We start from the raw sequence: 27,000 nt of genomic DNA, 5'->3' as shown, positions 1-27,000 counted from the left end.
AAAGTCTTTAGAGAAGGCTTTATTCACATAATGAAACTAGACAACAGATAATCCCAAAATTTATTACTGTTTTATATACGATTTTACAAATCTGTTAAGAGTTATTTTTGATACAGGAGACATTGTGCTGGCACAGTTCTGAAAGTGGATTATGTTCCACTTTCCCAGTGGATATTTGTTAGCTTCGCATATTGTGAAAGGGTTACTTTTATGTGTGGATGTACATGACAACTGTTACAATGCTGTGAACTGTTACGCAGGTGATATCGTTCTACCACATCTCCGGGAGTGGATCAGGTTCCATTTTCCCAGTGGAGATTTGTTAGCTTCGCAGATTGTAAAAGGAAGGGCAGAAACTGGTGCTGAGGCCAGACACCCTGACTATTGGCCTACTGTCATCACTCTCCTGTTGCAGGTTACATAGTGATCTACTCTTGCAAGTTTGTCTTTAACTGTAGATTTGGTGCCTTCTTAGGAATTAAGAATAGCCATGCTTTTTTTAAGACTTTGCAAGCATTTTCTTAAAATTGTGTTAAACAGAGCTAATTGTGTTAACAGCTTTGTGTGAACTTAAATTGTGTTATATAATGTTGTTTTTGTCATGAAATATAAATACAATAGTAATAATACATACTATAATATTTGTAAATTTAAAAACAATTTGTATAAGAAGAATGACATTTTTGTAAATCTATATACAAAACTCCAACTTTAGCTTTTGGGGCTGATAAAAATCTATCCTAGGAAATTCAAGATGTTTAAAATGACCACAATTCAATAAGGTATAAGATTATGCAATTAGTTTTGTGCCAGTTCTTTGGTTGGTTTGCACTATAAATTATTTTGTGAAATCTTTTGCGAATGTATAAAAATGCAAGAATACAATAAGAAATATTTATCATCACTGCAAAAAAATTTAAAATGTAATTCCAGCTAATTTTATATAGATAAAAATATGCTTTTCGAAAATAAACAAATGTTTTTATTATTTATTTGATTTATTTCTTTATAAATAGTTAAATCAATATTTCCTTGGAAAACAACAACTATGTTACTAAATGTTTTAGTAAAATCGGTAAAAATAATTATTTACTTAACTGATTTATCTTTTATTATTTTTCTGTAATTACTGTAATTATTATTTTTCTGTAATTCCTGTAATTATTATTTTTCTGTAAGTTTTATATTTTCTGTCATCTATTTTGAATTAGACTCATTTACACTTTTCTTTTTCTCCCCTTGTATCTCTGTCCTATTTTCATCAAAAATGAAGTTTATTCTCCTAACATGTTTTAAATATACCCTTCCCATTCTTAGTCTTATTCTTTAAGCCAACTTTACCCTCTGTACCTAAAAATAATGTTCCAGTTTGTCATTTATATAATGTACAAATCTATTTGAAATCATTTAGGAACTTGTCTACTGACTTACACTTTATTGGTCTTTGTGTAGGGGTCCATAGACAGTGCTCGTACCATGTTGAAGCTACATTCTCAATGTGACAGTGAAGTATTCCTGGAGGCAGATAAGGTGCTGGGGACCATGCCAGAGTACAGTGTAAGTGTTATTCATAAAGTCGTATTTAACCAATTAAATATAATATAGGCTAATTCTATTAATCTAATAAGTATGGCCTCTAAAGGCTGTTGATTAAAAAACTAGATTGTTAACCCTTTGAGTGCCACGGGTATTTTTGGAAGGCATATGCATAAAGTGCCACACTGTTTTTCACATATTTGTAAGCTTTTGGGAAAAAAGCTGTTGTAAAATAACTACCAAACAGATTTCCGTCATTTTGTTGTTTTTTTTTCTTATAAAATGCAGAATATGATACATATAGTTACAAATAAAATTTGATTTATAAAAATTTCAGTATTTATAAAAAAAGTGTTTTACTTTTGCATAAAAAGTTAAGTTTTGACCTAATTTGAGTGTATACAGTATTTTTAAGATTTTTTTCTTTATACCATGATAAAGGCCATATAATTCTAAATAAAACCCATGTGTAATATCTTTTTATAGAATAAAAAAAAAATGGCATTATATGTATTAACAAAATACTGCCCGGGTACCGACATTTTATAAACTGTACTTCATTTGTCAGAGTTTAGAAATTACTTAGTAATGATGTAGTTTTCCCAATAAATCTAATAAAACGTCAATATAACACAAATACATATGATTAGTAAATGTAGAAACAAATACTTGCTAACATATTTACATAAAAGTTTACATTTACTAGATAATAACCCTAATAATATTTACACTGAACATTCACGTTTTTCGCTTGGACACAACTTAAATCACTATATTACTTTTGTAAAGAAATACAGTAAAATAGTGTATAAGTTACTATTTTATTTTGTATTTACTCAAATGCTTGGTTATCGGCACATAAACAACAAGAAAGGCCGTTACGCAACGCGGTACTCGTCCGCTACGCCGCGTGACCGGAAGACAGAATCATCGCACAGGTACTTGGTATTATCACAGCCCACTACTTTTGGACGAGTTTTCCTTATCAGAGATCAAAATAAACTTCATTATACGTTCCTTCTTCCATAATAAATTGAAAAATACTCGATGAGTCATACTTCCTATCGCAAAATCGTCTCCAAATAGACACACGAATGACCTGACATTTTCGAATAATGAAACGTTGTTCTTATAGCTTTGATTTCATTGATTGTCGTAATAACTTGTAAATTCCAAAATAGGTTAAATAAGTCAGTTGTTTTTAATACTGTAATTTATTTTGTCCCCGTTAAGGAAAACTCGTCCAAAAATAGTAGCTTCTTGATAAGTACCAAAACAACATAAGTTTCACAGATAAAATAGTACAAAAACAACATAAAACTCGTATTTATTGATAGTTTGGAACCTATTTAATACAGCTGTCTGGTTATTTGGCTAAAATAATCTTTTACTATATAAAATATTATCGAAATACGAAACGTCAAAATTGGCGATGCTGGCACTTTATGCACTTTTCGTACCGTCAAAATTAGCGACGCTGTGGCACACAAAGGGTTAATGATGCAAAAAATATTCATTTGTATTGTATTCAATAATACAATACAAAGTCTGTATTGTATCAATACTGTATCCTTATAGAAAATTTTCTAGGATTATCCAAAAGTCATCTATTGACATCAACATCTTGCCACTACCTACTGTAGTATGGTGCAGGTGCCTGGTAGAGCATCAGTTATATCAGCCGAACAATAGTTTTCTGAGAATGTCATTTTAGTAATTCACAACTAATTTAATTTTGTTTTGTTTTCCAAATCATCATAAATAGTAGATCTGCAAATTCAGTAAAATTTTTATTCCTAACAATTATTGTAATCTATTTTTCAGTATGGTGTCCCACTTTCAGATGAATGCAAATAATTTCCATTTTTTTCTTATATTTATTGGCCCATTTCAAAACAGTAAAGTGCACTGACAGCAGTTTATGACTCCAGTGGATATATTACTATACACAAAATGCAATTAGTAATACATTAATTCATTGGGCTAAATGGAAAGGTTTTGGTTTCAGACAGTGAAAGTTATCTTGTTACAGCTTAGACAAAACAAAAAAATGAAGGCAGCACTGGATGTCCATGTATCTATAAGGCTGGTTCTGTCCCTGGAATATAGTGCCTAAGCTAATAACACAATTTTGTTATCAAACAAAATCTCTCTTGAAGGATCATTCCAGAGCCTGGAGTTCTTGGACAGTTTTGGGTATAACTTCTCAGCTGCCTTGGACAATCATTACAAGGATTGCCTGCTGCAACTGACGAACTTTAGTAAGTAAAATAAAGTTACCAGCAAAGGTACACGGATAAAAAAAACCTAAACATTTGCAAAAAATAAGAAACAGCGTGCAACTCCAGGATTTATTACGAAGCCAAACAAAGGGTCAAAAGTTTAATTAAAAGTAAATAGATAACACTTTTATAAATTTTATTGTTGTATTGAAGAATTTGAAAGTAGAACAGAATTTACTGACTTGAATGCATAGAATTTTATTTCTCATGTTTTAGGTGTACGGAGGATTGTCAGTTTCAGAGTTCAATTCCAGATTCAGCTCATGGCAGGCTGAACTGATTAATAAGGTGAATGCAGGAGTTTTCTCATCTTCGAAGAATCTTCAAAATATTATGAATGTAAGATGAATCTTTTTTTGTGAATTTTATAAATAAATGATAAAGAGAATTGTAATGGTAGCGTTTGCATGTATGATAATTTAAAGGTTATGATAAAGAGACTGATAGTCGATTATTAACATTTCCAGCCCCAACTGTATATGTTACTCTACAACAAGTGTAAATATTATTACAATGATATTTTACATGGGGCTGAGAGTGTTAACACTATTTACTTTAGCTAGTCAAGTATTGCTACATAACATTTTCAGCCCTAGCAGTCTATGTTACTGTACAAGAAGTTTAAATATTATTACAATGATAGTGTATGTGGGCTGAAAGTATTAATAAACGTAAAAACATACATTATTTGGATATAAACGTAAGTTCTTTGTAATTACTTTTCATTGAGTAAATTTGGTTCAAATTGGTAATCCCATAAATGTTATATTGCTAAATAAATTACCAAGTGAATCATTATGTTAAGAACTATAAAGGTAAAACACCTAAACATAAATCTACTATACGTAAATCCATTGTGTTTTAAGTATTATGGTGACATTATTTGAGTTATTCCTTGTTTTTTATACAAAGTTTATTTTCTAAAAGTTGATTCTAAGGAAAGTTTTAAATTAAATATTCAGACCACGTTTTACTATTATAAACATTTTGTTATGTATTTATTTTGATGTTTATACTTCCTGTTTAGTTTCTAGTAAAGAGAATCTCAAGTCAAATTTACAAATTTGATTTGATGTTGAACAGACATTCTCACCAACTCTAATACCTGAAACCAACAGATTTTATGAGCTTGGCCCACCTGTTTTTAACCCATTGCTATACCTCCCATATCTGTCGGTGCTGGGCCCTGTTAGCCCAGCAAATATTACACAAATTGTAGAGTTTTAGATAAATAACCGTACAAATAGTAAATATAACATATTTACATAACACTTTTACTAAATTGTTCAGATTTACACTGACTTTTATATAAACACCTTTACAAATTATTTAAGAAAAAACTTTTTTTTATTTTTAATAAACAATTTATATATTTTGAAACATAAATTTTTAAAGCAAATATTTTTTTTCTACATTGAAAATTATTTATGCCCTTTAAAAACTAATTTATTTTATAAATTAAATATACTTTTATGCAAAAATAGAGCACAAATGTTAATTTTGCCATATAAAATATTTTTTAAACATGAAATAATAATTGTTGCGATTTTTTAAAAATTCTTAAAAAATTAAAAAAACCAAAACCTACCTTCACTTTTTTATCAAAATCCAAATCAATTATTTGTAAACTATTTTCTGGATGAATATCACCATCACAAATATCTTCATCACTAGAATGTGATTCACAATCAATGTCACGTTTACGCCTTTCAATAACAATAGATTCTTCACATTCCTCAAATTCACTATCTTCTAATTCACTTCCAAACAAAACATTATTAATCTCAAAATCACTTCTTATACGTTTTTGACTCATTTTGAAACTCAAAATAAAATGAACGTAAACAATAACATAACCTTGTTAGCGCGAACCAGCAACTAGAGCTGAATTGCGACATAGACGGCAACACAGCTGTCCGCTGCTCTCAGTGACCTAGGCTGTTGCATTGTTTATACTTTATTGTTCTCATCAATGACGTAATTTATTTCATTTATAAAACATTTTTTAATAGATAAAGTAATGTAGATTAACAGACAAACGTTAATTTTTATGTTTTTGTTTGTATTAATAATATATATTGGATTTTATTAACGTATTACACAACTACGAGATAACTTGTAGTTGTACATATAGGTCCTTTTTCCATACTACGAGATAACTCGTAGTTGTAGGCTAATGGGTTAATTTACTATATTCGGAACCTGAAGAATTCTGATTAGTTATGAAATATTGATATTCTGGTACTGACATATAAAAAGATAATTGTATTAATGTATACTATACTTATAATAGACACATCCTATTTTGTTATCTTTTTTTATTTTTCTTATTGTTGAATAGATGATCAGTGGCGAGTCCCGTATTGGAGATGAAGCAGTATTGCAGCACTTGGTACGAGCTTATGGTAGCATCTCTGATGTACACAGAACCAACGGTCAAATCCTTTGATCTCAGTTTCCATGCCAACAAGTGTATCATGCAGTTTGGTGGTGCTGCTAGGCTCAGTCTAACAGACCATATTGTGTTGTCCTTGCTTGAATGCAATCTGCATGATGTAAGTGCACTTTAGTATAGAATTATTTAATAGTGTAACTTTATAATAATAATAATGACTTTAGCAACATTTAGTAGCTGGTTGTTACTTCTGAATCTGTTCCATTTAAATTTATTTTATGTAATTTTCAGTTCGTGTTTTAAACACATTTGGAAACAACTTTTTTAATTCGATAACAAGTTTTTTTTTATAGTAATATTTATTTACTTGATAACACTTCCAAGGGCCACAGCTGTTCGGAACAGCTCATTGAGGTTAGAATAAATTAACATGAGTTACAAGAACCTTGTGTTTTTTTGTAACTCTCGATGATGGCAAATGTCCTTAAAAAATCTGTATACTTTCAAAACATCCATCATCAACAAAATTTAAAAACGTTACTTAAACTGAAAAAAAAATATTAAGTTAATTTAAAACGTGAGAATCATTTCATGCAAGTATGATCACTATAATATTCATTTAATGTAAATATCTTTTGCAACATTATGTGCGTAATAGTGTTATGTGGTGTGTAGGTGATCAAGAAACTACAGTCCACATGTGATAGCGGTTGGGCCGCAGCTCATCTCACCAATCTATTGTTCCACTGTGGCAGGCTCAATGTCATTGACAGTAAAATCATGAGGTGACTACATTCTTGTTGTTAATTTAAGGTACTACACTTTAGTTATGGGATGATAAACAGGTCTGTGCGAATTGATTAAACCTAATTATGAATAACTTATCTTAAAATAAAACCAAATGTAAATTGAACTTAGTTAATTCAATCCTTATTCACTTATTTATTTATTTTTACTTATTAGCAAGGGTTAATATTAGGACCTTTACTTTCTTTATTTTATTTGAAAGACAAAAAAATGTATTATCATGTTAAAATAACAGCAAGCTCTATCTATATGCTGAGGACTCTAATCTAAAAATAACATAATGAAATACTTTCTTATATTGAATTAGAAAATATAAGCAAATTTTTAAGCCATAACTCAATACTAAATGTGGAGAAAATGAATTTCGTCTCATTCAAAATACATAAATTAAAAAGTATTCAGGACCCAATGATCACTCTAAATTCACAAAACATAGAAAAGGAGCACAGGCTTTCTTGGGTTGACAATAGACAATGTGTGAGTTGGGATGAGCACGTAAGCACAGTTTTAGCAAAAATTAACTCTGGCATTTACGCATTGAAGAAAATGGCATTTATTTGCAACATCAAAACCTTAAGACAGATATATTTTGCTTACTCTCTTTCTCATATATACTTTGGGATCTGTCTTTTTGGTTCCATTAAAAAAGGCAATTTAGACAGTAGTTTAGTACACAAAAGAAAGCAATAAGAATAATGCTCAAATTAAATAAAAGTGACTCAGCTAGAGAACATTTTACCAGACTTAAAATACTTACTGTTTATTTAATTCCATTATTAATACTGTTAGTTTTGTGATCATCATTACTACAAAATTAGAAAATTAATACAAAATAAATGTTGTATTTTGTAGAATACAGACCGAACTGCAATTAGAAGGAATTCAATTGCAACTTTTTGAAATTGCATTTATTTGTCAGCTATGTTGATCTAATCTGTGTTGTAGTGGAATGCCCCAGCGGATTGACGAAGAGTTAGTGTTGGAGTATGGCACTTTGTTAATGTCACACAAGTCTCTGTGGCAGGCAGGGGTTAGCTATTTAGATCATTGTCCGACCTTGGGAGCCCCCCGCCTCCACTTGCTACTACCCCGCCTTAACCCCCGCACAGAAGCCAAGGCCCACAAGATAATACAGATCGCTCTAGATCGGAATATGCCAGATGTGGGTCAGTACAAAATATTGTAACTCAGGATTTATTTATATAACATACGAGAGGTCATTTTTTATGTAAGAACCGTTATGTAATGAATCAAGGGAAACTTATATATGAACTTAAATTGCATTACAAATTAAATGAACATTTATTCTCTTCTCTACATGGTTACCATGAACATTTAAACATTTTTCAAGTCAAAACACCAGCTTTTGGATCCCATCATCAAAGAACTCTGCCGCCTGACCGTTTAAACCAGATAGATATTAGCAGGGCCGGATTTTACCAGTTTGCCGCCTATAGGCTTAAGATAATTTTGCCGCCCCAAAAAGGTGAGCACACCCACCCCCCCGCCCCCCCCCCCCGCCAAAAGTGGGTCCGGTGTGTCCGGCCCCCCCACCCGGGAAAATTATGCATTTTTTCAGGAACAAAATAGTAATTTGGATGGCGATTTATTTAAAGCATTTCGTAACAGTTTTAATCTATATATATAAAAATGAATGATTTGAGTATGTTTGTCCCTTTATGGATGAATTCAGTGAACTATTGGACCCGATCATATGAAAATTTGTATGTTTTGGCGTATATGTATTTTTCCACGGAGAAGGTTTATAAGCAATGCCCATGCCCTTTCCCAATTCAGGATTCCGCGCCCCACTGGTTAACAAGAAATAACCCATAAGAAATGCATTGCAGCAAACATATGTGATAACCGTCTTTTTCAAATTTTTAATCAGGCTGTTCTTTGTAAACATATTATTACCACTTATTAGTTTTTTTAAAGCCATAGAGTAAGCTTTAAGAGAAACGAACAAATTTTGGTTTTAAACTGTTTTTTTGCAATTCACTGTTAAACAAAGACTTTTACTATCCAGATAATACAAATTCCAAATTTGACGTAAAAATTGCACCTTTATAACTGCAATATTTATTTAATATAAACCATGCTCATGCGCTTGATTCCGAAGAGTCAATGCAGAAATCATAATTACTACATCTGACGTTGTCTACAAAATATAAAGAATGTTATAAAAATCAACCTTAGTTGTTTTTTTTGACAGAAGTAAGGTTTTCTCAAAACTCCCGTGTGGTACATATTCACTCGATCGAGACAACAAAGCAAGCTCACATCGTTGGCAATCGGAGATATAACTTAATTTTAATCTAAAATTTATTAATAGTAAAAAAAAAAAAAATCTACTAAGTAAATATAAGGACATCGGTATCTTAAGATTTGCGTGCCGAAGCCGTGGGTAACCTGCTAGATAGAGGCTAGGAAATATGGTACATACCTTCATAAAGACGGCCAAGAGCTCACTAGATGGGAACGACTATCAATTATCTCCATGCAATGATTTAGAATGTGATATAAAAAGAAATAAGTGAATATAGTGTTACTGGTTTTTCAACGGGAAATTGGCGTAGCGAGGAGCCGCGTGCCAACTTTTGCAAAAAATTAATTGAAATGCGTGCAGCAAAGCGCGCCGCGGCCCGCTAGTGTAATTATAAATTTTCTTTTAATGGTTTAGGTCAAATGAAAACGGGGAAAATAGTCGTCGACGCGGTGGTTAGGTTAGGTTTATTTCACGTATTAGAATAATCCGACCTATAAACCACAAAATAACGTTGAAATTAACCTAACCCTAACGGCCGTGGCACGATGGATTTTAGCTTGAGCAACAATCGATAAGTTTCGTATTCGATTGTGCCGGGTGGAACTAATATGGAACTGCAAGGCCCAAATAACACCACGACACACATTTTAGAAAAATGTGTATTTTGTGCAGACTATACACTTACTTTAAATGTTGTAAAATATTTTCAAAATCTTGGAAAGATTGTTTAATTTAAATCAATTCAAATGGTTTTGCAAGGTGGAAAATTAAAGTTGTCAAAAATTTATTTGAATAACAAACTGGTATATTATAAGCAATGAGTTTGAAATATTTAAACTAACGTTTGTACATCTCTAATCCAAGTTTTCAATTGTTGTGATTAACAGAACTAATTTATTGTAGATATTACAGTAGGGCTATTTACATTTTACAGAGCTTTCTTACGAGCCCTTTTTAATTGAGAACTCTTTAATTAACTCTTCATAAGAGAGCTTCTTGTTGTTAAATTTTGCTTTCTATCTACATGAGGAGGGAAAAGTGAATTGAGCCTGTTTTCAAGAAATGCTTGTCCGTAAGTAGTTTTTGATAACTCGTTCGAATGAGCAGGAAAAGGACTACGTTCTCTCCCGCGCAATTAGTTTGTCAGGTAATGCCACAAACTAAATTCGTACTCGCTATGTCCAAGTTTAGGGTAAACATCATGCAATGAGTTCTTTCCTCATAAAAGGTAGAAATTTCCTGTCCCAAACGTTTATCTGAGGGATTGTCCATGTCCCACCGCATCAGTGTTTTTTTGGGAGAGTGAATGCACTCTTCAATAAAATTCGGAATCTAAAGTCAATTTTGATGAAATTTGATGAAAGTTTCGTTTGCCTTTTTCTTAGTTCCATCTTCTGTGATGTTGGAATGTTCTGTTTTGAGCTGTCCACACAACCAAAAGAGTCAGTGAAGTAGAAATTTATCTTACAAAGTCACTATACGGCCTACTTTTCTTCTCTTAAATTCACAAATAAAGGAGTCTAGAATTGGAAGAAATGTGTTAATTCCTCAAGTCATCTCTGGCCAGATCAGGGTTTGACGTTCTTCCACTGCCGCGAGGTTTCGTTCAGGCCGAGACTTTTCGCTTGGTCTTGTCCTGCTTGTGGTCTTTTTTCCGTATGAATCGTATGTTTCAGTTTTGGTTATCCTTCATACCCAACTTTTCCCTCGAAATAAGAAAAATTTGTTTCTTTCTGACGACAAAATTATTCCTCTAGAGAACCATAACAAATGCCCTGACTAACAAAAACGGTCAACGGTTTCCACTTTGTATAGTTTTACTGACTTTGTGGAAATTCTATGGTGAGGGCAGTGCTCCAGAAGCATAACCATAAAATGCCAGTCTCAAAACCGTTCTAGATTCCGAGCGATTCCTTGCAGCCTCACAATCTGGTTGTGTAGACTTTTCTGTTGGGGTCTTTTGAAATTGGTTGTCAATGCCTTGTACACTTCGTCCCAAGACTCTCGCAAGCTCTGACATGCAATCATCCCTAGCCCCGACCATCGTGTAGGACAACACCCTTTTTATAGTCTTATTATTCTGAATAATAATACTCCAATTAACACCTATCAGTGCACTCCCTATCAGTTTTTGTAGAGAAGATGTAAAAAACACATTAAAGTCTTGAAGCAACCATGGAAGAATCTGCCACGCTGTCTTCACAAGAATTCAGCAGCCGATGATTCCGACCCGATTTAGAGAATGAGGCCGCACCACTGGAGGTATGAAATAGAGCTAAAGGACTTTTGCTTCTTTATCTTTGCCTGAAGACCATTGTAAGTCCCCCCGACATATTTTGAGGCAATTATCGTACGATTGGCCTCGGCAGTCATCAATGTCTTATTTCCAAGATTTCCTAGTTCATCCTCATCAACACTTTTTAAACATACCCTCCTGCGGTATTCCAACTGATCAGGGATGAAGGTAAGAGAATCGTTCCACCAGGGACAGCCGTCATTTAAAACATACCCTGAACTGCAAGATACCAACTGGTCTATACCATGAGACATGTCTGGGGGTTTTGAATCAACTATTAGAGAGAAAATATTTTAGACTGTTTTCAATTCTCTTCACAAATTTCTTGTCTTACATTTTGAGCTCATTAATTCAATGACTTCATTCTTCACACGTTTGGGAAATGAGAGATAGTATTGTATGACCACTTCCACAAGTTACCGATATTTTTGTCAATGTGAGTATGCTAAAAAAAGGGTCGAAATTCGGAGATAAGCTTCTAAAGCCATAAGAAAATTTTCCATATCTCTGTTTGATATCCAAAGATTTTCGATCATCAGCCTCTTAATGCAAGTGCCTCCTCTTGATGTCAAGATCGCCTTAACGGCCTGCTTATTAACCCTGGCCAAAACCTTTTTTCCAATAGATTGGTTTCTTTGTCTAGCTGGCCCCCCTTCAGTTAACATACATGCCGAACACGTTTCAGAGCAATTTTCTCTGATGATTTTAGAGTAATGATTTGCCGACTTGTAGATTGGTGAGATTTCCAGTGATGACTTGGCCCGACTATGCACCACTTTTTCACCCAGTCGTGAGTGAATCCGTCTTTACAATCAAACTGGGATTTCTCTTTGAAATTGAATGCCAAAACAAGGGCCACATTGATAAACAGAACTCTTTGCTTTTAGAGAATACCATCCACTTTACTGTCCTGAACCTCTCCATTTATTTCAATGTTTCGATGAAACAGAGATTTGGATAAATATCGTTTTTGATCCTTGTATTCTCCTGAGACGCTGTATTGAAGAAATCCAGGTCGATATTTTGTTTTGAACACCATGTTTTTTGCGATTGAATCTCGAGTTGCATCATTCAACAAACCCAGAAAGCTGGATCCTTCGCTGGAACAGCAGGGTTGACAGCACTAGCTTCCCAAACGAAAGGCTTTCAGTGGCGATCTCGTTGAGATATGATGATGTCTTCGTTTTAAACCTTGCTAGATTAGCTGGTGGATTTTTGAGCAGCTTGTGCCCAGCTGAAAACATTGTCGTCCAGCTGGCCGAGGCCCGTCTTCGTCAACGGAATCGTCAAGGTGCAGGTCCTTCAAGTACTTGGTGCAATCTCTTTGTTCTCCTGGCGTCTTAAAAGAACAAAATCTAGCCTTTTTGTGGATTTGTTTTCAATATACACCGTATCTTGTTCTTCGATGTTTCCTTCTTCCGCCCTCGAAATTTCTTGTACTCCGCACCGCTAAGAGCCTCGTTCCGTCCAATCACTCATTTGAGTAGTTGATAGATGAAGCTAAGTAGTAGTCCTAAAATATAAAACTCTTATCTTTAGAAACCGTAATAGTCAGTTATTTGGGAGCGTAATCTGCGTAACTGCCATCCTAGGGGTCCTGGAGGAAAAAACGAGAATTTGTGAAAGCTCTTTTTTTTATATTGGGAAGAACCGGAAGAAGGTCTGGAAGGGCACACATATACCTAGCCAAAAGGGGATCTGGAAAAATATATTGGACTTTTTTCTGTGAGGAACGCAAGCAAATACAATTGTATTACTTACATGAATATTTTGATGAGATTTTTTTTTTTCAATTTCTTGAGTTTCACTCGCCAAAAAATTTTATATTTTGTCTATAATAATAGAGTTTTTAAGGAGTACTTCTGTTTCCTATACTTAATCTAAAACACATATGTTAAATAATCCAAAATATCTGTAGTTGTTAAAACAATAGTTTCCCTTAAAAACTACAAGTAACAACTCATGATTTAGGGTACCTACCTAACATTCCAATGATGTAGAGAGTAAACACACTCATGAGGTTTATAAGGAGTAAGTCAAGTACAAGAGCAGCGGTATAATAAGCAAGTAAAGTAATTATCCTAAAAATTTTAATTGGGTTTCATTGATAACACATGACGACAACTTGAGTATATTTTATTTAAGGGGGTGCTCTAACACACGCCGCTGACCCATGAAAACAGGGCGTAGAAATTACAAATGAACACATGCACTTGCCTCACCAGAAGTTAATTTATCCTAAAATTTTAGAGTATTGGTGTATTCCTCAAATGGTGATCTAGGATTTGCCGTTTTATTAATGTTGAAAATATAACTCAATAATAAAGTGATAAGGGGACTTGTGGCAAAAAGTTCCAAAACTTAGTGATTTTTTAAAAACACGCCGTCCCGTTGAAGGGGCTAAACAGATTTTTTATGAGAGGAAATTAAAAAATCGATGAACCCTAGATTGATTAGTTGTCAATAGATTTCCGTAAAAAAATATTACTTTTTATGAGCACATTTTGTGAGCACTGTTGGAATATGATCATTTGAATTCGACAAGCCTGCAAGCGTGAAATTAACATTGCGCTTATGAGAGCCGACCGGCCAAAGGTTGCTAAAACCGCAATGGTGAATCGCCCCCTTAAAATTAAAGTTATTAAAAATTGTATATATTGGGACCTCGAAAGGACAGTTGATTTGACAACGACCCACATGTTATTGCAATGGTTACTTGTTAGCTAAAATTTTCCATTCACTCCACTCTTACATCTAAGTCTCATTCAGATTCAATCATACTTACAATTGATTGTTGACTTTAACATTGAACTAGCTGAATACAACGAGTCAACGACTTATATAACACCGTAACCGTGCCGCCGTGTGCACAACACTAACATCAACCACCAACTAACAGCGCAGTGTAGTCACTGTAGACTGTAGTGTAGTGTAATCTGTGGATGTGTGAGTCGTGAGTCAGAGGGTGCGTCTGTCGGTCCGTGACAGCGTCAGGTGACTATCAGCTGAGCGCCAGTGTTGGAGAGGTGGGGAGGGGCAGGGGAGCGGAGAGCTGTCGCGCCAGCCACCCAGGGCTGCCGGCTGCCAGGGGGTGTTGCCAATGTAAATCGGCAGATCGCCACTCGTTGCGCGAAGGAACAAGGCGTTCGTACATATTTTGTAGTAATACATACAACGAAATAGGAAATTAAAGTGTATGTGTTTCCTAAAAGCTCTATTTATATAACACAAACTTAAACTCGTATAAGGAAAATAATATTGTATTTCACAAATATTTCATTTTAATATTTTAATTTTTTTTCAAATCTGCCGCCCCTTAATTTTGCCGCTCTAGGCTGCAGCCTACTTAGCCTATTTAGAAATACAGCCCTGAGTATTAGTTTCTTTCAACATGGTATCATTTTCTAAGCACTTCCCACCAACAAATACCTTGGGTTTTGGAAAAAGATGAAAGTCTGATGGTGATAAGTCAGGACTGTATGGTGGATGCCCAACAAACCTTGTCCACCTGCGTCTGTGTTCAACGTGAGGCCATGAAGTAGAACGACTCCGCTAGAGAGCAGGTCTCACCGGCGGTTTTTGAATAGCATGCCTAAGCTTCAATAACATTTCACAGTATCTTTAACATTAATTGTCATTCCTTGCAGCTTAAATTATATCAAAAGTATACCTTTCATGTACCAAAAAACTATAGGCATTATTTTCCTTGTTGAAGGTTCTTGCGTGAATTTCCGTGGCTTTGTCCGGGAGTTTGGATGATGCTACTCACTTAATTTATGTTAAGTCTCTGGAGTTTAGTACACAACCCACGTATCTGCACCAGTCACAATGTGACTTAAGAATTTATCACCACCATTGTGATAGCATTCGAAAATGGATAAAGAATGTGCCTTACGCTTTGCTTTATGTTCTTCTGTTAACGTTTTTGGCACCCATTACACACATATTTTGTTTGTAAATAAGTGTATCAGTAACAATGTTATAAACTACAGATCTTGAAACTTGTGGAAATTTCGGATGAAGTTTGTTAATAGTAAAGTCTCTGTTTTAGCGAATTTCTTCATTAACTTGTTGTGTCAAGTCTTCAATCATGGCAATAGGCCTTCCAGGTCGGTCATTCTAGATCATGAACATTAAATTTGTCCTTCCTTCATTAAAAAGCTTACTTCATTTTAACATCTTTTCATCTTACACCATCATTATAAACTTCACAAGCTGCCACTGAATTTCAGTAGAACGAGTCTTTTCCATTTAAAAACTGGATTACTAAGCTCACTTCACAATTGATGGGATTAATGAGTGACAAACTAAGTAGTATAAACATACAAACAACACCAGCAGAGATGTGATACGTAATGGCAGCAAAGTATGGCTGGCCATGAGCGACTGACCTTGAATGGATGTCACGTGACAGGATGAACGGGCGCAATGCGCAACCTGTTCTTACTTTACAAATGATTCACGTATTATTATTTATCTAGATTTATAAAAAAAGAAAGTTATTTGCAGTAACACATTTCAATTTTATTAGTTTTAATCATGCAAGTAATTTTAAGAGATAGCTGTAGTAAAATGAAGTATAAGAACAATGTTGGGTCTCAAATACTTTCCATAGGAGATTATCAATACACAACCAAACTTTTTAGTTTTTCTTGCTTTCTTGTATAAATTTTGCATTTTTAAACAATGAAGTGAAAAGAGGTAAAGAGTTTCTTTTTGGACTATCATACATTGAAAAAATTAAACAAAGGTGTCTTTGATTTATATTAACTGTATATGTAAAAATAAAATGTTTCTCATATTCCATAACCACAAATAAGGGCATAAGAGTTTTTGGTTTTATTCTATTTTTTCTTATGAAGCTAAGATCAACATGGCCACCATTACAGATATCTCATAAGAATTCTGATCTTTTACTGTAATCTGCATAGAAAATGACCTCTCTATCATAACTTTTTTTTAATCAAGCACACTTTTTATTGGACTTAAAATTCTGTATCGGAATGAATTTTGTTATTTATATAAATTAATATGACTTGTATTTTGTTTAAAGAATTTAAATTTATATATTATAATTGTGTATACCGTATGTTTTAAAGCAAAGGATAGACAACAATAAAATACTGAAAAAATACAAATGAACAATAATAAAATAACAAATAGAATAATATGAGTGAAGTTCCCAAATGCCTTATTTGGGCTGAATTTACTAAGATCACGTTTTTCTTGCTAGGATGGTGAGCATCTCACATCTATCCAGTGGTGTCGCCTGTGTTCAGTCATCATAAATATTTTGTGAAAGCAATTTTATTTACTGTACATTTGTTTAGGTCACCTCAGATTAAAATAAAGAGCTTGTTAATTTAGAATTTACCTTCCGTTTAGAAAATATTGCAGAAAGTGTTTAAACCATCTTATGAAGATAATGTTATAGAAAATTTGAGCGGTTTTCTCATTTAAAAATTGTAATCTTTCAATTGAGGAAGTCTGGTTCTAGATTTCTGACAACTCCCCAAACTGATAAAATTATTTCAAAAAAATGTCGAACATTTGTATTTATAAAAAGACGACAAATCATTGATTTAATGTTGTACGTTATTTGAAATAACTTGAAACTTACTTGATTCAGCGAGTTATAATATTTTCATATGGGCTTCTTTATAGTTTAGTCTCTTATAAAGAGGCTTATTCTTCTGTAGAGTATTGCATGAGTTTTGGGTAGGCAGTCTAGCTGTATTTCTAAAGGTTGTGTATTACATAATCAATTTTTCTGAGGCTATTTACAGTACATACTGAATGGCAGAGGTTTAGGACCTTAAATTTCTCTGCAACTCCTTGTTTTACATGTAGTTGTTTTTACAAGGTGCCAATAATAAACTTATGAAAACAATGACTGTATGACTTCTCGTTTGAGCTCGCCACTTCAAATAAAAGTCCTGACTTTTCTGTCTTGTACAGCGGCAGGAGTGTGTAAGGTGGAAGGCATGAAGAGTCTGAAGCGTCGCCGGCTGGGGCATGCCCTGAACTGGGCACTTCAGTCACAAGACTCAGGCTTTGCAGCTTTCCTGGCAGATAAGGTGCTGGAATTTTACGCCAGGGAAGGGGTCTTGGGCTCACTGGACTTGCTGGACAACCTGGGTTCCTGTATGCTAGTCTGTGACCGCCTCACCTTTCTAGGTACACATTACACAAACAGCAGACTTCTCTGAAGAGATGTTGGCATTTTATACATAGAGTTATGTTTAAGTTACAAGAGTTCAAAATTGTTTTCAATGGATTTATTGTTCTTAACGAGATTAGTCTGTTTGGATATTAGAGGTTGTTTGTGATATAAGATCAACTTCACAAAATGTAAAGTAAATCCAAAATAAGTGTTATGAAAGACATTGATACAGCATTATAAAGATTTTTATGCACAATGGTCACTTTTTTATTACAAGAAATAATGTTAATTGTCTGGTAGAGAGTTTTACTCTTTGGACACAGATTAACTATTGTGACCAATATAACAAGTAATACCTTTAACAACAGTGTGAACATGTATTATTAGAGATGTGCAATAGTTTGAAATTTTAGCATTCAGCTTTGTCTCATGTGATATACACAAGAAGTTGGAGCAATTTCAGCCTACATTAAACTTTACAAAGGAAAGGAACAGAAGTGATGGAGAAGAAAATTACAAGTAATTTGTATCGATCATTGTAATATGTACTTTTACTTTACTGCACAATAACAATTATTTCTGTACTGTATAAGTTTAATGAGTGACTTTAATTGATATTAGGAAAAACAGCTCATTATTAGTAGAAGTCTGTCTAGTTTCTGGTGTAAGCCATGAATTAACTAGTGAGGCACCTGCCAAAGAGCTGCCTGAATAAAAATCCTGATTTAACACATTCAATTCCAGCCCAAAATAGGGATATACCACATGAAATCTCATGATTAGTTTTTTGCTGATTGTATTCACTTAAAATTATCACAGAATTTACTTTTATGAAGAAATTATCTTTTACATTAAAATTGCTATGATTCCATTGTGGCCTTAACAGTACTAACAATGTTTGCAAGTCTCTTATTGACCAAATATTGGCGTTGAAACGATCGATATAATATGTTCTAGTGTTTTAATAGTAAGCTAATAACATTGTTAAATATCATAATTTTTATAGGTAAAATTTACCCTTTACGTAAAAGCACTATGATGACATAACAGTCCATGTTTCTAGAAAACAGGATATTTCACTTTACAAAATCACCAAACGTAATAGAGTAAGAAATACTTTATAATTACAAACTCAGATCTCCTGTTCACTACCAAGCGACACATGTGAGGAACTGTTGGAAATCTGAGTCTGGTTATAAATAAATTTAAAAAAATAAATTCAAGACATTGAGGACAAATCTCTAGAAATAAAAGTTATTTTGTTATTACTTTAAGACACCGCTACTGGTCAGTACTAGCAGTGTAACATGGTGACACCGGGACTGAAGTGTTAAGTATTGGAACCGAGAAGAAATTGAATAAAATCATTTATGTGGCAGATATCTACTAGATCAATCCAATCATCTATCATTATCCAGATAAATCTTTGACTTAATAACGAAATCATGTGATTTGGAAAATGAGAGAGGGTTACCAGAACTACTTCTTAATTTTAATTTCAACCCAATTATATAATGGTCAAAAATGGACCAGTTCATTAATGACAAACCTTGTTCTGGATGACCATCACCTGCCCTAACAGATTCTGAAGAATACTTGCCCGAAAAGTTCTCAGAAGAACACATAACAGTAAGTGTTTGTTGAAAAAGACCCATTTAATGCAGATTGAGAACTGGATTTTCCTATTAACCAGTTCCTGGCAAAAATGGCACAGTACCTTTGTTGCTCGTGCTGACTCAATTACTCGTGACCTACCTCAATGTAATTTTTTTCTTATTTCCAATATTCCAAATATAAGAAATGTATTAGGGGGCTCATATTTGACAACATTAATGACGTTAAGGATAAAACAGGTGATTATCTATTGGCCATACTGAACATATACAAATTTGTGAAAAATGGATTACCAATTCAAGTGTACAAAGATATCAAGTGTAATGGAGAATACAAATGAATTTAAGAGAGTAAACTTTTTTTTACAAAAATTAAGTGTATAGCTTTTAAAATATAATTCCGGTTTCTTTTGGATAGCTCCTTGTAGTATACAAAAATACTAATAATAGTTGTCCTATTGCAATTGCTTATCCTCTAGGAAAAATATATTGTTGGACATCTTTTTTTATTTATTGATGATTAAATGTACTGTAATTACTAATATTCATTATTTAATATGTTTTGAAGCTTATTAATTACTTAATTATTTTTCAATTTAAGTAAAGTACATGTTTTAAATTTAATAAAGAAACTTGATTATACCATGTTTCAACAAAGTTCTGATGTGAGCTTATCATATATAAAATTTACAACTTTTAGTTTAAGATTCCACTTCTATTTTTCCACAGAATTGTTTTGTTAAGTGCTAGGCTAGAACTGTTGATCATAAACTTTACTCTAGGCTTAGGTAATTGTTACATACCGAAATGAGTGATACATTACATTAATTCAAGTCACTTAGCTTACAAAGTAAGAGCTAGTCACTAAGCTATCAGGAATATCCATATTATTTTGCAGATAGCAATAAAAATGTTATGTGTTTATTTTTCAGGCAAATATTGTGAGTTTCACCAAGTGTACCGTAGTGGAGAGCTCAAGAAAGCTGCCGGCCTCTTAGTGTCTCTGCTCGCATCCAAGATTTGTCCCAAATAGTAAGTTAATATGATTTCTCTAGTTTATTGAAGTGACTATTTCTTTTGGCATGCTATGGATGTATGTTTTGCGTGTGAGAAAAACTTTCATTTCATGTCACAGCACGCTTGTTTGCTCTGTAGCCACTAGGGGCTATCTTGGCCACTTTGATGTCAAGGTGTTTCTAATATCCATTCAGTCAGTGGCTATCCAGGCATGCTAGTGAGAGATCACTGTTGCTCTTTGTTGAAGTGAATAATGCTTTTGGCGGACTACGGATGTATGTTTTGCACATGCTTCTAAAGTAGAATGACAGCTTTACCGAAACGTAAGCAAACCGTTATATAAACATCTGGTCAGAACTAACAAAAGTTAACGTTAATGAAAAATCTGTTAGGAGAGATTAAAAAGGAAATATCGCAATAACATACAACAATATGTGATAAGGAAAATGAAGAAATGGTTCGCTAATCTAGTAGTATTTTACAATGATTTGTTTTCTAACTGTTCAATCAGTTTACTCATATTGTTATTGACTTAAATGTTGTCCGAAATATTGTATCGTCTCAATCTATCCCTGCTTATGCAGACTTTCCTTGGTTATAGATTATTCAGGTTAGATTACTTAACCCATTGAGGAAGCAATTAACGTAGCCTGTCTAGGAGTAAATGTTTGGATTGGTTTTGACAAAAATGCATGTGTGTACTAAAATATTAATAGAATGAGTTTGGATGTAGATAAATCAGTCAATTTTCAGGGAATTTTAGTCTATTTGGTTGCTCTACAATAGTGTTTGTTGCTTTCTCTAAAAAATTTTTTATTTAAATTTTTTAGGATATATTTACAAATTTTTAGTAAGAAAAAAAAATCAAAAGCAACAAACTGTCAATATTTTATTACATTTTTGTGTATCTGTTTCAACAATATTGTTTAATTCAAAACAGCACAACGTTTTTACATGGAAAACTTAACTTTTTTATGATTTTATGACAAGCTCCTGAATTAGTTGTCTGGAAGATGAGATAAAACTGTGTGTTACATTTAATTGTTATTATTAATATGATAATTAAAATAAACTATTTACATTACATACAATGACCATTCATTTACTTTTTATGATCCACTCGAATGATTCACTCTGGTATATTTAATTCATCAATATCCACCAATTCCAGTAAACTTTTCACATCCAACATCTGGTGGAGGCATCTGATTGAAGCCTTGTAACTCCACTAATGTGGATATATATATATATTTTTACAAGAAGTTGAGTAACACTCATTACTAACACTCCTAAAGCAACTTTTGCATTTGCTTCCGGAGTGACAGGATTTTTAGTATGGGTAAAGTTGGTGGTAGAGGTGGCTTCCTGTCGAGATCCTGTGAGGGAGGAGAAATAGAGGATCTATATCTGTCATGTCACCTTGGAGAAGGGTAGACTAGTTCTATTCTAGCCTTCTCCAGTCAAAGCAGGTACAGAAAAATTACTCCCTTATGTTTAACAAAAACAGCCTCTAACACTAAGAGCTCCACTCACTTCAACAGTCTTCCTTCGCAGTGGACTAAACCTATCAATCCACTCTTTTACCCCAGTATCTCAACATTTTCGGTTATTGATTTGTCACTTGTCGAAATCCATTGGGTTGCCCAGAGGACTAAACCTATCAGTCCACTCTTTTACCCCAGTATCTCAACATTTTCGGTTAGTGATTTGTCACTTGTTGAAATCCATTGGGTTGCCCAGAGGAAAGTGGCATTTAGGTTTTTCTGTACACAGTGAAGGTTCAACTGGAAGATATGATTCAGCCAGAAGTGAATCCTCATAGAGGTATGGCTTATTCTATAGCTAAAAACAAGTAAAAAAGTTCATATAACCATATGCCCGGAAACGCTTCGTTAGCGAGTTACGCCTAGCGAAAGATTTCGCCCAGATTTCAGAACCCTTGGTGAAGTCAGGCCGTATAAAAATGGTAAAGGTAGTTACAAAGATACAAATACGATTGTTTTTTTATGTTTTTATATCTGACAAATTTATTAAAATTCGTCCCAGAGCTGTAAATGCAATACTTTCAGAGATATCTTACGTAAAACACAAGAATTCGTGCAAAGAAATAACACATTTTTGTGTTTAACGTAAGATTACTTCCATAAATGTTAAATAAAGGTCATTTTTTTCTTAAACAGATTTGTAGAACATTTAATTCTGAAAAGATTCATGTGAATTACTTAGGAAAAAAATTAATAATAGGTATTGAAATTTAGCTTTATTTAAAAATAAAACAGACGCACAAAAATGCATATTCTTATCTGCATAAAATATTAACTAATGTTTAGGTTGTGAGTAACAGCTGATCATTTATTCTAGACTGAACATTAACATAAAATGTATTTACCTTTATAAAACTGTAATAATCACCTATAATAGTTGCTCAAAGTGTCCTCCGTTGTTAGCAATGCACGTTTTCGCACGATGAATCCACTCTTTTCTAGCGCGTTTCATAACGTTTGGAGCATTCTTGATAGTTTCTGCCGCCTCTGTAATGCGATTACGTAACTGCTCTATGGTGTTAATCCGTTTTGAATAAACAATTGACTTCATCCAACCCCATAAGAAAAAGTCTGCTGGCGTGAGGTCAGGAGAACGTGGTGGCCATTTTACTGGTCCATTTCGACCAATCCATTGTCTACCGTATGTATCATTTAAATAGTTTTTCACATCATTAGAAAAATGTGGAGGTGCTCCGTCGTGCATAAACCATGCATTTATTCTGTTTTGAACAGGAAATATCTTCCAAGAGGGTAGGCAGGTTTGTTCTTAAAAAAATTTAAGTACGCTACTCCATTAAGTCGATTAGGGAGGAAAAATGGACCAATCAAATTATCACCCAGAACACCAAGCCATACATTGACTGAAAATGTATGTTGAAAATGCCTCGTCGCAGTTTCATGTGGGTTGTCGTACGCCCAAGTATGGGTATTACGAAAATTTACAATTCCATTTCTAGTAAAACAGGATTCATCAGTAACGAGAATAGCCTACGCCGAAGAAAATACTGATGTCGTAAACAATTTCTTCTTAACCAGCGGCAGAACATCTTCCGTTTATTAAGATCTTGCGGTAATAAGTCTTGAACACGTGTTATATGGAATGGGTACAACTGTGCTTCATGAAGTGTCCGCCATACGCTTGACTGGCAAATATTTAACTGACGTGATAATCGTCTGGTGCTTGTGGTTGGTGATAATTCTACAGCATTTATTATTGCTTGTTCATTATTATAGTTCCTTGCGCTACGTTGACGACCAGTATCTATTCGCTTCGGTTTAAAGCTACCAGTTTCTCTAAGTCGTCTCTCCACAGCTTCAAATGTTTTGCGATCAGGTGTTCTTCGATGTGGAAAAGTATCACGATATTCCTGAACTGCAGCTAAACCATTCTTGTTAACTTTGCCGTAAATCAGTATCATGTCCGTATACTCTTCAAACGAATACATACCATTTACATTATCTGCCATTATTTACTAAGATAATTACATACACTTTTATAAAAATATTTAATAAAATATTTTAAAAATAAATATTTAATAAAATATTTTAAAAATAAATATTTAATAAAATATTTTAAAAATAAATATTTAATAAAATATTTGAAAAATAAATATTTAATAAAATATTTTATACACTTGTATAAAATATTTCCAAATAATCACAGGATCTCACAAAATACAATCTTCACACGCCACAATACAAAAACCTCCATAAAGGTTATTCAAATATTACTTCATGAACTTAATTGTTGATCAGCTGATATTGCCAACCTTTGCAAAGAAAATATGACGATAAAAAGTGTTGAATAAATGATCAGCTGTTACTCACAACCTAAACATTAGTTAATATTTTATGCAGATAAGAATATGCATTTTTGTGCGTCTGTTTTATTTTTAAATAAAGCTAAATTTCAATACCTATTATTAATTTTTTTCCTAAGTAATTCACATGAATCTTTTCAGAATTAAATGTTCTACAAATCTGTTTAAGAAAAAAATGACCTTTATTTAACATTTATGGAAGTAATCTTACGTTAAACACAAAAATGTGTTATTTCTTTGCACGAATTCTTGTGTTTTACGTAAGATATCTCTGAAATTATTGCATTTACAGCTCTGGGACGAATTTTAATAAATTTGTCAGATATAAAAACATAAAAAACAATCGTATTTGTATCTTTGTAACTACCTTTACCATTTTTATACGGCCTGACTTCACCAAGGGTTCTGAAATCCGGGCGAAATCTTTCGCTAGGCGTAACTCGCTAACGAAGCGTTTCCGGGAATATGGTTATATGAACTTTTTTACTTGTTTTTAGCTATAGAATAAGCTCTCGAGAGATTGCCGTTTAGTTTTGAATCACCCTGTATATTACTCAACTCAAAAAATGAGTCATCTACCATAATTATGACAACAAAATAAGAGTTTAAACGTAATTGAGCTTTACTATATTGTTCGAATGTGGTAAAACTAAATGGCACTTCATAAAAACTGACTCATTAAAAGAGAGTTATGTTTATATGTATCATTAATTTTGAACACAGTGTTCTTTTTGCAGTTTCTGGCTCACACTTCTCACTGATGCACTTCCGCTGCTAGAGACCCAGGACAGTCCTGTATTTTCCTACAAGGATACCTGTGAACTTATCGCCTGTCTGGAGGAGCTGGTGATGGAGGGCTCTGATCATCCTCGCTCAGCTCCTCTTTCCGATGACAAGAACCGCCTCATTCGCTTGGCTCTTACAAAGAACTTAGTGCGTGCCTGTGTTCACGATCCTTCCCACTGTGTTTAGTAAATGTTCTCTGTACAGTTTTTATTAAATGTTTTTATATTTTTCCTTATGGTAATTTTAATACTTTTCCTTCATCTTTAGTTGGGCTTAGATAAGTTTTTTAATGCCATATAATAGTGTTGAGTTTGTTTAAGTTTAGAACTCTTATTAGAGACATGCTGAAAGAGAAAACGTTTTTCAATGCTTAACTTGAATTATTTAAAATTGATATAATCCTTGTTTGCACTAATGACCTGTTTATTTGAGGATTTGTCATTTGACTTCAACCAAATTTCAATATTTAATTAGATTAACTTTTGAACCTGATAGTTGTTTATTCAATATTGTTACATAACTTCGCCATGTTAATTTATATTCCAAATTGTACACAAATTATATCCTCAGAACAGGATTTCAAATTTATAAATAAGACAGTAATTTTGTATAATGTTCTATTAACATTTTTCTTTATGTTTTTTACTTAGGTGTTTTGGAATTAAATAGTAGATAAACTTACATACAGTAAACTACCACTTATCTGAGTCCTGATTAACCGAGGCCCGGGTTAACAAAGGCATTCGAAGATACATTTTTTTTATACACCAAGCAGTAGAAAAATAAGATAATACGTATGACTGGTGGCTATATTGATCTGTGATACGTGTACTCTGGCTGTTGCTAGTTCGAGTAGTGAATTTTTTAGAATACGCATCCTCTTGGTGTCGTAACAGTTGCTGATTTTTTATATGTCGCCCGACGTTTGTTTGAAGACTCGTCTGAGCGTAGCCTATAGGAATGAACTTTCACTGAGTCACACTGCAATGTCGCCATATTTCTACTGCTAATCAGTTGCACAATTTATTTGGACATGTTCTACCCATCTTTTTAGCTGTGGACAGGGTACAGTGTTAGTGTTACACAATGAGTGGAAAACAAAAAAGGCTCTAGAAGAAAAAAATAAAAATATTAAAACATTTCTACAATGGCGAAACAATTAAATGGTGGCTGAAGATTTACAAGTTAGTGTTGGTAATTGGAGATGGAACCGACCAAACATTGAGAAATTTGTTAATAAAAGTGTGAGTGGGAGTAGCGGTTTATTGTGGAAAACAATGAGGAAAGGGGAATATGAGCTGACATCAGAAGCCTTGTTTTTATGGTTTTCTAAAATGTGGAGTTGGGGAGCCCTATAACCGCGTAATACCATAAGCAGAGACAATAGAATTTCATAAAATGCTTAAGGATGGCAAAAACAGTTCTACAGCCAGTGATGGATGATTAGACAGGTGGAAAAACGGCATGGTGTTAGACACTGATATCGGTGAAAAATTATCGGCTGATTCTTCAGAAATTACAGAATTTCAAAATAATAATTGGCAGAAGTTGTTTTGAAGTCTGGTCTAATATTTGGCAAAATATTTAACTGTGATGAGGCTGGGCTCAATTTGCGTATGCTGGCGACTAAACCTTTGGTAGTTAAATGTGAAAAATCTGCTCCAGGATTCAAGAACAGCAAAGAGCGTGTTCAATAATCTTAGCAAGCTCCAACTCATCAGGAACATTTAAACTGAGACCTCTACTGATTGGAAAGGCACACAAACCCTGGGTGGACCTTTAAACATATCAATGTTAACCGTTTGCCCACTATGTGCTGAAACCAAAAAAATGCATGTTGAACAGTCAGATTTTTAAGGAATTTTTTTGTAGTTTATCCCTGTTGTCAAAGCATTAAAAAAAAAAAACAGAAAGCTTTCCCAAAGCAATCCTATCGATAGACAAACCACCTCCACACCATGATGAGGACAA

The 27,000-nt window shown here is 33.5% G+C and overlaps 1 protein-coding gene across 1 annotated transcript; it reads left to right on the top strand.

The window, feature by feature from the left end:
- Nucleotides 1–129: 129 nt before the first annotated feature.
- Nucleotides 130–25,242, top strand: LOC124372320 (nuclear pore complex protein Nup85-like). The gene is given in 10 exon segments (XM_046830701.1): nucleotides 130–415; nucleotides 1,453–1,557; nucleotides 4,035–4,157; nucleotides 6,160–6,176; nucleotides 6,178–6,373; nucleotides 6,889–6,998; nucleotides 7,966–8,186; nucleotides 17,544–17,762; nucleotides 20,294–20,393; nucleotides 24,981–25,242. Coding segments are annotated over 10 exon segments (1,590 nt in total). The 5' UTR covers nucleotides 130–151; the 3' UTR covers nucleotides 25,216–25,242.
- Nucleotides 25,243–27,000: the final 1,758 nt, after the last annotated feature.

Source organism: Homalodisca vitripennis, unplaced genomic scaffold (genome assembly GCF_021130785.1).
Source record: "Homalodisca vitripennis isolate AUS2020 unplaced genomic scaffold, UT_GWSS_2.1 ScUCBcl_2902;HRSCAF=8056, whole genome shotgun sequence".
Taxonomy (NCBI): Eukaryota; Metazoa; Arthropoda; class Insecta; order Hemiptera; family Cicadellidae; genus Homalodisca; species Homalodisca vitripennis.
The sequence above is the reverse complement of the archived record's forward strand: the minus strand, read 5'-3'. Positions and strand labels throughout refer to the sequence as shown.